At 36.4% G+C, this 10,977-nt stretch overlaps 2 protein-coding genes across 2 annotated transcripts in view; one reads left to right on the top strand and one right to left on the bottom strand.

The window, feature by feature from the left end:
* Positions 1–1,112: 1,112 nt before the first annotated feature.
* Positions 1,113–10,977, bottom strand: part of LOC107719470 (transcriptional repressor protein YY1-like) — a 14,580-nt gene continuing 4,715 nt past the window's right edge. The window contains exon 6 of the mRNA XM_016526888.1: positions 1,113–1,123. The gene's annotated coding sequence lies outside the window, so the exon portion shown is untranslated. The remainder of the gene's footprint in view (positions 1,124–10,977) is intronic.
* Positions 3,527–9,811, top strand: LOC107719467 (tripeptidyl-peptidase 1-like). Its single transcript, XM_016526886.1, has 13 exons — positions 3,527–3,610; positions 3,910–3,981; positions 4,123–4,262; positions 4,334–4,484; positions 4,571–4,692; positions 5,369–5,547; positions 5,646–5,844; positions 6,656–6,844; positions 7,031–7,103; positions 7,193–7,313; positions 7,770–7,928; positions 8,344–8,469; positions 8,833–9,811. The coding sequence occupies exons 1-13, from the start codon at positions 3,591–3,593 to the stop codon at positions 8,968–8,970; spliced, it is 1,689 nt and encodes a 562-aa protein (XP_016382372.1). The 5' UTR covers positions 3,527–3,590; the 3' UTR covers positions 8,971–9,811.

Raw genomic sequence — 10,977 nt, 5'->3', positions numbered from 1 at the left:
ATATGATATTCCCTCTGCTGTGCAAGCCATTAGTGAATGCATTCATGCAGATTAATAGCATGGATTTTGATCTGATTCTTTCTTCATGCTGTCCATTTTTCTACTAATTTACACCTTGTCAGCTACCAAAAAATAAAGACTATCATATACATAATCAGTCAAGCATATGCTTCTTTTCACTTGTCACTTGCTGGAATCAAAGAAGGAGCATTACAATCCATTACTTTTTCATTACAGCTAACATCTGCTCAACTTAAGCTGAAAATGTCCATCTGAAAATATGGTACCATGGAGATTTAACTTTGGATCACAATGTTGAGGTAAAGCACATTTCCAATGGTACTACCTGAACACCTAATTTATATACAGTGGTGTGAAAAAAATGTTGGCCCCTTCCTGATTTCTTATTTTTTTTACATGTTTGTCACACTTTAATGTTTCAGATCATCAAACAAATTTAAATATTAGTAAAAGATAACACAAGTGAACACAACATGCAGTTTTTAAATGAAGGTTTTTATTATTAAGGGAAAACCAAATCCAAAACTACATGGCCCTGTGTGAAAAAGTGTTTGCCCCCTAAACCTAATAACTGGTTGGGCCACCCTTAGCAGCAACAACTGCAATCAAGCGTTTGCAATAAGTTGCAATGGGTCTGTTACAGCACTGTGGAGGAATTTTGGTCCACTCATCTATGCAGAATTGTTGTAAATCAGCCACATTGGAGGGTTTTCGAGCATAAACCGCCTTTTTAAGGTCATGCCACAGCATCTCAACAGGATTCAGGTCAGGACTTTGACTAGGCCACTCCAAAGTCTTCATTTTGTTTTTCTTCAGCCATTCAGAGGTGGACTTGCTGGTGTGTTTTGGATCATTGTCCTGCTGCAGAACCCAAGTTCGCTTCAGCTTGAGGTCACGAACAGATGGCCGGACATTCTCCTTCAGGATTTTTTGGTAAACAGCAGAATTCATGGTTCCATTTATCACAGCAAGTCTTCCAGGTCCTGAAGCAGCAAAACAGCCCCAGACCATCACACTACCACCACCATATTTTACTGTTGGTATGATGTTCTTTTTCTGAAATGCAGTGTTACTTTTACGCCAGACGTAATGGGACACACACCTTCCAAAAAGTTCAACTTTTGTCTCGTCAGTCCACAGAGTATTTTCCCAAAAGTCTTGGGGATCATCAAGATGTTTTCTGGCAAAACTGAGACGAGCCTTTGTTCTTTTTGCTCAGCAGCGGTTTTCGTCTTGGAACTCTGCCATGCAGACCATTTTTGCCCAGTCTCTTTCTTATGGTGGAGTCATGAACACTGACCTTAACTGAGGCAAGTGAGGCCTGCAGTTCTTTGGATGTTGTTGTGGGGTCTTTTGTGACCTCTTGGATGAGTCGTCGCTGTGCTCTTGGGGTAATTTTGGTCGGCCGGCCGCTCCTGGGAAGGTTCTCCACTGTTCTATGTTTTTGCTATTTGTGAATAATGGCTCTCACTGTGGTTCGCTGGAGTCCCAAAGTTTAGAAATGGCTTTATAACCTTTTTCAGACTGATAGATCTCTTACTTTTTATTTCTCATTTGTTTCTGAATTTCTTTGGATCTCGGCATGATTTCTAGCTTTTGAAAATCTTTTGGTCTACTTCATTTTGTCAGGCAGGTCCTATTTAAGAGATTTCTTGATTGCGAACAGGTGTGGCAGTAATCAGGCCTGGGTGTGGCTAGAGAAATTGAACTCAGGTGTGATAAACCACAGTTTTAACAGGGGGGCAAACACTTCTTCACACAGGGCCATGTAGTTTTGGATTTTGTTTTCCCTTAATAATAAAAACCTTCATTTAAAAACTGCATGTTGTGTTTACTTGTGTTATCTTTGACTAATATTTAAATTTGTTTGATTATCTGAAACATTAAAGACATACATGCAAAAAAAATAAGAAATCAGGAAGGGGGCCAACACTTTTTCACACCACTGTAAATTCAACATGTCAACATGCAGCTGATTGTGTGTTGATTTGCTGCCTGGATTAACCAACACTTTGCTATAATGTATATGGGTAACATGTTTAACTCTGGAGTTTTTGCCAGGAAGCTCAATTTTTCTGCTTCCTCTCCTGACCTCATTAGTTAATAACCAATGTTCAGTAAACTAAACACATTCTAGTAGCCAAAGAAACATTTATTAAGCTCACAGCATGAGCTTGGACTGAAAGGTTATCTTGGTGACAAAATTGTATTTTTACCCCTCATAATAATTGACTAGTATGTTGACTACAGTATATTTCCACTCCAGCATTTTAGTAACTTGTGATCAGTTGCCCTGCATTAGACACCAATTACAGATCTTTTGTCATTGCTGTCAAATAGCTGCAAAGATTTTGTAAATGTATATATAAGAAGAAATGGACATACGTAAAAAGTGTTATCATAAAGTTCAAAACATAACTAAATTAATGTCTTAATGATTATATATTTTGAAAGATTATGGCCTTTTGTTTCCACAAATGAGTATCATGATCATCATTCCTTTGAAACTAAATAAACTTCCACCGACTCACTACGAAGTATGTCATATCTCAGTTTTGTGTTTTATCTATGAATCAGCTCATACCATTTGCCATGGACATAATATGCCTTAGTTAAGTTTGCTGTTGCATCCTAGATGTAGATGAGTTTGTTTCTTCATCTGATTTGGGGAAATTTAGCATTACATCACTTATTCACAAATGGATCCTCTGCAGTGAATGGGTGCCGTCAGAATGAGAGTTCAAATGGCTGATAAAAACATCACAATAATCCACAAGTAATCCACACAACACCAGTCCACTTCTTTTGAAGTGTTTGTAACCACATGCAAACACACGCACACGCACGTTGGGTTTCAATGTTTTATAGGGACATTGCATAGATGTAATGATTTTTATACGGTACAAACTTCCCCTCACAAAAAAACTTCTGCATTTTTAGATTTTCAAAAAATGTATGTAGTATGATTTATAAACTGTTTCCCTGGGGACCAAAAAAAAAATTTCCCCACAAGGACTGGTTTTGTAATTCTTGCTAACAAATGTGGGTGTTACCCTTAAAAGAAATACATTTAAATTAATTAAAATTAAATGTAGGCTAAATTATTAATTTAATTTATTATTCTTTTTAAGGCAAATAACACCTAGTAGCCTAATTGTGGTATTTGGGTGGAAACTGTGGTTACCGTGGGAATTTGTGTACCGATAACATACGAGTACAACATTTAAAATTCCCTTTGTAAATTTGCAAATAAGAATATGCACTGTGTTACCTGTTTTATAAGATCGTTCTGAAAACACACCCTGCGTCCCAATGTGCATACTATCCACCCTATCTGCCCTAAATAGTATTGAAAATTAATATCACGTAGAATTTAGGATGGATAGTATGCACATCGGGACACAAGCTAAGACTTTCTCTGCTTTTCTTGCTAGTTTTTATTTGCAGACACGTCCTGCACATTAACTTCCTCAATCAAAATAAAAGATCAGCTGATGGTCACGTGACTATCACATGATCAGTACATTAGGACACGGGCATTGGTGTTGTTTTTCCAGATATCAGGGTACATGAACGCGAAAACAATGCGGTGAGTATTTTGTTGTTTACATAGAGTTATCTTACGCTAATCGTAGTTTATAGATCACATCTGCAGAAACTATTTGTAAATCTCACAGACAGCGGCTCACCTCATGAGGTCAGATGGTCAGGACAAACAGTTCACATAAACGTGTTCCCTCGTGTACTGCTTTCCAGCATGTTCATTATTCAAGTTGACTATTAGAATTAAAATGACAAAAGTCAGTAACCTGCTCTTGTGCGTTGGCTATAAAATAATTCATTGTGCATTAAAGTGGGTTCTTAAAGTGACAGTGTTTATTTTTACAGGATTGCTGTTTTTGTCCTGAGCTTTATTTGGCTCGTCAATGGGGAGCTGCTTGAGGCTGACCAAGATGCTTCGTAAGCCCATGCATGCCTCTGTCTAGCAATAATTATAAATTATGTCTAAATTATGAACTATATTGGTAACTTCTGATGTAATTTCTATATTTTATTTACACTAGAAACAGCCCTTGAGCAATGTTATTCTCAATGTTTTAGCGTGCCTGAGGACTGGATTCTAGTTGAACGGGTTGAACCTTTGGAGGAAGTGGAACTTACATTTGCATTAAAGCAGCAGAATGTTAAGCAGATGGAAGAGTTACTGAAACTAGTGTCGGACCCTGACTCACATCAATATGGTATTGAGCCTCTCATTTGTTATAATCCAAATGATCAAATAAAGAAATGAAGTTCTCATTATTTTTTTTAGGGAAGTACCTGAGTTTGGAAGAAGTGGCTGCTCTTGTGCAGCCTTCTCAGCGGACCGAGAAAGTAGTGCAGAATTGGCTCCAGAGTCATGGGGTCAAAAACTGTAACACAGTTGTAACACGGGACTTCCTTCAATGTGTCATGACTGTGCAGTAAGGACACATTTTGAGTGAATTTTATAGTATCAAGAGACCACAAAAATTAGACCAGTTTCTCATCTTCTATCTGTCTTTCTCAGGGTGGCTGAAGCATTACTCCCTGGCGCTAAATTTCACCGCTACAGGAGAGATTCACACACTCTATTGAGGTCAACATCTCTATACTCCGTTCATGAAGATGTGCATCAGCATCTAGACTTTGGTGAGTAGCTGACACTATTAGTTCATCTCCAGCTTCGAACCTATAAGCCTACTGTAAAAATTTCTAATGCCTCTAAATGATCAACATGATCAAAACTCTCTCATTCATCATTGTTGTTACATTGCAGTATATGTTTTACCTTGCACAATTAAAACTACAGATTTTTGATTATAAAACTAAGCATTTAAATATCATCCTACTAATACAAATTATTAGAAGATATGACATCTGATATTTATATGCAATTTATGCAAGTAGTTTGCTATACTGTTAGAAAGTTGTCAGTGATTTACATTACAGGCTATCAGAATTTTAGCATCTTTTGCTCAGTTTTACTGGCATCTGAGTAAAATTGAGGCTTTTTTCCCCTCTTGGAGTATGAGCTCCGTATTCTTACTATATGGGCCATAAAAACCTAATGTATACTTTTTGCAACCTTTATTTATTTATTTTTAGATTTTAAAGATTTTGTCTAAAGATTTTTTAAAAATCATATGTCTGATCTTACAGGTTACAGGACTTAATCATTTTCATTCAACAATACAGTATTTTGCTTTTCAGTAATTGTAATCACATGCATTATTTTGACCTCGTAAAGGTCGATAAAATAAATACATTTCTAATGGAAAATCTATGAAGTAATCACTCTCACATGGTCTTTTTTTTATCTTTTTAGTGGGTGGTGTTCACCGTTTTCCACCAAAAGGAAAGGATATCAGTAAAGGCTGGGAAGGAGCAAGACAGTCAGCATTAGGCTATCAATTGGGTGTCACCCCCTCAGTCATTAGGAGTCGCTACAACCTTACAGCAAAAGATGTGGGCACTGCCACTAACAACAGTCAGGCAGTGGCACAGGTCCAACTCTCATATTTACTGTGTACATTTCACTGATTAAATCCATTAATTTAATCATATGAGCAGAATTCTGAAGTGTAAATATCCTCACTAAGTAGTTCTTGGAGCAGTACTACCACCCTGCTGACTTGGCTGAGTTTATGAGTCTGTTTGCTGGAGGATTCACACACATGTCTGCTGTAGAGCGGGTCGTGGGCACTCAGGGTGGTGGGAAAGCTGGCATTGAGGCCAGTCTGGATGTGGAGTACATCATGAGCAGTGGAGCAAACATTTCTACATGGGTCTTCACAAATCCAGGTATGTGGTCCATGGAAACATTATGTTAGTACCAGATGCTATTATAGTTTTTATTAGTATTTTGAGTTGGTTTTCTATTCAGTTTTAGTTAAAGTTTTAGTAGTTTTGTTGTGTCATTTTTATTATTTCTTATTTGTCTGTATAGTTTTTATTCATTTTTATTTCGGTTTTAGTGCATTAAGTTGAACTTATTTTATTTCAGCTAGGTGCCAGAACAATATTTCTCTCAAACTATAATAACTTTGATTCATGGACATAATTTGCCTTAGTTAAGTTTGCTGTTGCATCCTAGATGTAGATGAGTTTGTTTCTTCATCTGATTTGGTGAAATTTAGCATTACATCACTTATTCACAAATGGATCCTCTGCAGTGAATGGGTGCCGTCAGAATGAGAGTTCAAATGGCTGATAAAAACATCACAATAATCCACAAGTAATCCACACAACACCAGTCCACTTCTTTTGAAGTGTTTGTAAGAAACAAATCCATCATTAAAGCCATTTACCATTAAACTGTTGCTTCTGGCCAAAATATGAGTTCATAATCCATAATAACACTTACTCTAGTGAAGCTTCTGCAAATCTCAAACTCCTCTACATCTTGGATGGCCTGAGGGTGAGTCAATTTCAGCAAATTTTTATTTATGGGTGAACGATTCCATTAAGGATCATGTCTGCTGTTTTTTGCAAATTCAGTATTGATCTTCTCAAATGACCTGATTTTAGTGCATCAGTTGGGTCTTTTTCCAAATAGGTTCTTTTACTTCATGCATTGTAAAGGTTACCAACTTTACCTTGGTCTTGGTAACAGGTCGTCATGAGTCTCAGGAGCCGTTCCTTCAGTGGATGGTGCTGCTCAGCAACATGTCTGCAGTGCCTTGGGTCCACACTATCAGCTATGGAGATGATGAGGACAGCCTTTCTGATGCCTATATGAACCGCATCAACACCGAGTTCATGAAAGCTGGCCTCAGAGGGATTTCCATGCTTTTTGCTTCCGGTAAGATAACGAAAACCATGTTGCAGGAACAAAAACTTTTTCTTTTGTGCATTTTATTTTGAAATTTGATTAACTGCTGGTTGCATATACTAGTTCTTTATTCATTTTTTTCTTCTTTTGGTCTAAGATCTCAAAGAAAGCCACACTCATTCAATAGCTCTGTGTGTGTGTGTTTTTTTAATGCAGGTGACAGTGGAGCAGGCTGTAGACACTTGACCAAGAAAAGAAATACGTTTAGGCCGAGTTTTCCTGCATCCAGGTAGTTGTTGCTCTCTAAATAATCTGTATAATGATACCTTTTATACTGAAAAATAGTTAATGTGTGAAATGAATCTCTTCCCTATCTAGTCCCTATGTGACCACGGTGGGTGGGACTTCTTTCAAGAACTCCTTCAAACTCACCTATGAGGTCACAGACTACATCAGTGGAGGTGGCTTCAGTAATGTGTTTGCAATGCCAGATTATCAGGTAAAGCTCCATGAGTCTGCATCCTTTGCTGTGTTTTGAATACCATCTTGCTGCTTAATGATAACTGTGCAGAATGTCCCTAGAGTCTATTTAAGTAGCTGAAATCAGCACTATTTTCTGTTTTAACCCCCCCCCCCCCATGACCTCAAATCAGCAATTCAAATACAGTTGTCATATTGGAAATAAAATCTACTTGCATTTTTAATATCATTTGGCAAAATCACTTTTTTTTTTTTTAAATCGCTGCTTTTTTCACATCACAATGGAAAGAGAAAGTGTTTGCTATGTGAGATTGTGTAAATGTAGGTCATTCCATACATACAGATCTTTTGCATACTGTACTTTTGGAAGCAAAGGCCTTGAAATTCAGCAGCTGAAGTCAGTTTTTCAGTGACAGTGTCTTTATCTATTTGCTTATTTCTGACAAACAAGGCTATTGTGTTTTGTTCTCTGTAGGTTGGTGCTGTTCAAGCATATCTGAAGAGTGTTCAGCCTCTACCTCCTCAGACATATTTCAACATCACTGGAAGAGCCTATCCAGATTTAGCTGCGCTCTCTGACAACTACTGGGTTGTTACCAACCGTGCACCCGTACCATGGGTTTCTGGAACTTCGGTTAGTAAATAATACAAAGACAATGGGTTTTTGTTTGCTAGTGCACTTATATTACAATATATTACTTATATTCATTGAAGAATCTTGAAAAAACGTTATCACAGTTTCCAGAAAAATAAGCAGCAAAACGGTTTCCAACATTATTAATAAGAAATAACTTATTCAATTTCATCAGAAATTATTAAATTGTAATATTTCACTGTGTTTTTGATCAAATAAATGCAAATCTTATTGAGCATAAGAGACTTATTTCAAAAACATTTAAAAAAAATCTTACTGACCCCAAGCATCTGTAAGGTAGAAAATGCAAAAACAATGTACATGTACCATTTTAGTAACAATTTAAAGTACAGATTAAGTTACAATACATTACCCATTAAAGTCTGATATTTCATAAACCCAATGTTTTCCCAAGGCATCAACTCCAGTAGTGGGTGGAATGCTGTCCCTCATAAATGACCAGCGCTTTCTGAAGGGTCTTCCCTCATTAGGATTCATCAACCCTTGCCTTTACAAACTGCAAGGCAAAGGTCTTTATGATGTAAGTGTTTAAAAACATTTTTAACATTAGCCTCTTTTAGCCTTTTCCCTGTGTTCAGAACTACTATGTCTACAAAATCCATATTTAAAATGTCAGCGTAATGATGTTTCAAATTATAATGCTACTGTCCTAAAAGAATTCCATGTATGAAATGATCATAAAAGGCAGCATATGGAAATACTCGCTGTAGTGTCCCTTGTGGCAACTACATGCAGCGCACTCACATTTCAGAAAGCAGCTATGTATGAAATTGAGCTTGTGTAACAGCTTAAGTGTGACAGTTAAAACCTTTACGTTATCTGTTCATGTAACCATAGACGCCTAGCAAATTGATTTAACAGCGTTTTCTCCTCCTCCCCTTAGGTAACAGAGGGATGTCACCTGAGTTGTCTGGATGATAAAGTTGAAGGGAAGGGTTTCTGTGCCTCCCCTTCATGGGATCCAGTAACGGGATGGGGAACACCAAATTATCCTGCTCTTCTAAAAGCTCTTATGGATTGAGCTGCTGCTTGTTTAGTCAGATTGCAAAAGAAATATCCACCCTTTGCACACTTTTTTTTTTAGAAATGTATTGGTTTTTCCATGTTTGTTGAAGCATCTAAATGACGATGCATTGTGTAATCATATCAACATATCATAGCGGTCAATCATCTAAGAATCATTTTCAAAAAATAATGTTCTTTCATTGTAAACTGAACCTTTGATGACTAGTTGATTTACCCTCCCACAGTTCTTCTCTCTGTCCAACAGGTCATACCACTTCAGTTCTTTCAGATGAGGTTGATTTGTCCCAGAGTAAAGGATCAGAGGTTTCCAGGTGTAGACCACAACTGTATGTTTTGCAAGCTTCTTTGGTTTAAACAAAACAATGTGACATAGAAAATCTATGAATTTAATTGATTTTTCAAGAGAAGTGCAATATTCCCTAATAATACATTTCAGTTCCTTTTAAAATAGATCCTTTATTCATAAACATTAGGTTGTTCCAAGGTTCAAATGTAGCATTTAATGAAACCAGCCTAATTATTGAACATACTTGAGAGCTGCATAAACCAATGGCCTGTTTTTTTGACATTTTTAATGGGTTGATTTAACAGACTTTGTGAAGAGATCCTCAGGGAATTAAATATTGAATGGATTTGTTGTTCTGGAACTACTAGGTCGTTAGTAAGATTGAGAATGTTTTTCTACTTGACGTTTGGTGCACTGAATGTTGTTTGAGCAACTGGTCCAACTTGTTTTTTTTTTTTAGATGCATTGCCTTTTTAGGATATTTTGAAGACTGACGTGTTTCATTTCTTTGCTTGAAAAATACAAATTAAAGTTTTTACTTTGAAATAAATGCATTTGTGTGCTTACAGTTTTGGATTTAATTATTTTTAATATAATCCAGAAACATACAAAAGAATATACGTTTTTGAGAAGGAACTGTAATTTGGAGTTGGTAGAACATATTTACGCATTTACAATAGCAAATAAGCATGTGGTATTGGTGCATGGCTCAATTCAGTTTAAATCGGCTCACAAAACATACATGAGAGAAAAGTTTAAATCATTTTTTTTTTTTTACATTATATAAATGCAAACTTAAGTCAGATATAGGATGTACATGAGATAAAATCAGCTCAGATTAATATAGTTCAATATATTTTAGGGTTATGCAAGGATAACTAGTTTCTAAAAACACTGCCAGTCGTGATATATAAGAACACATGAGGTTGTGTCAACAAACGCAATCTCTAATAGGACCTTTTCAAAAATTTTAAACCGCAAGAATTGTGTAATTTACAACGTATAACTAAATGTTGTGCATATGCTAAGTTAGGATGCTATTAACAAAATTATTAGCTGTAAGTAATGCAGTGTGTCAGTGGAGATATTTTAAAACAGCATATGAAATTGCAATGTCATTGCAATACTTCCAAGCGCTTATATGTTGTTGTTACAACACCAAGTTATTTGTTGGATTAAGCTAGAGATTTTTAGGCTCACTGCCGTTTGCTACCATCGTCTACTACAGAAAATGACTTTTTATGTGACAATTTTACCTTTAACCAGACCATATCATAAGGTTTAAAGTTTCACAAATTCTTGCTTTTTTTAAATCAATGGCTAGAGGACATTCAGCATACTGAACAGCATGATGAACTTCAGGCTCTTGGGAACTGCACAGGGGAGTTTAGCTTTATTCCATATCATTAAATAAATTAGAGAATTTGAAGGAAAAGTGTCTTTTCACATACTGAGTAGACTGTTACTGTGTTACAAAAGGCGGCATGTGTATGTAGCAGTATTTCCTGAAGCTGGATAAAACGGTTTTAATTGGTTACACACAATCTAATCAACATCTCTATTATCTACATGATTTCAAAACATTTGTACAGGACAGGTATACAAAATGAGATACCTGCCCAGGATACCTCACAAAGAAAAGCTGTATTTACATTGAAAATAGCTGAACGGCATCTCATTCTCCTTGAAGAAAAGCATTCACAGGTTTTAAGTCTC

The sequence above is a fragment of the Sinocyclocheilus rhinocerous genome, unplaced genomic scaffold (genome assembly GCF_001515625.1).
Source record: "Sinocyclocheilus rhinocerous isolate Xijiao unplaced genomic scaffold, SAMN03320098_v1.1 scaffold1234, whole genome shotgun sequence".
NCBI lineage: Eukaryota > Metazoa > Chordata > Actinopteri > Cypriniformes > Cyprinidae > Sinocyclocheilus > Sinocyclocheilus rhinocerous.
Note: the sequence above shows the minus strand (reverse complement) of the source record. Positions and strands in the feature narration are given on the sequence as shown.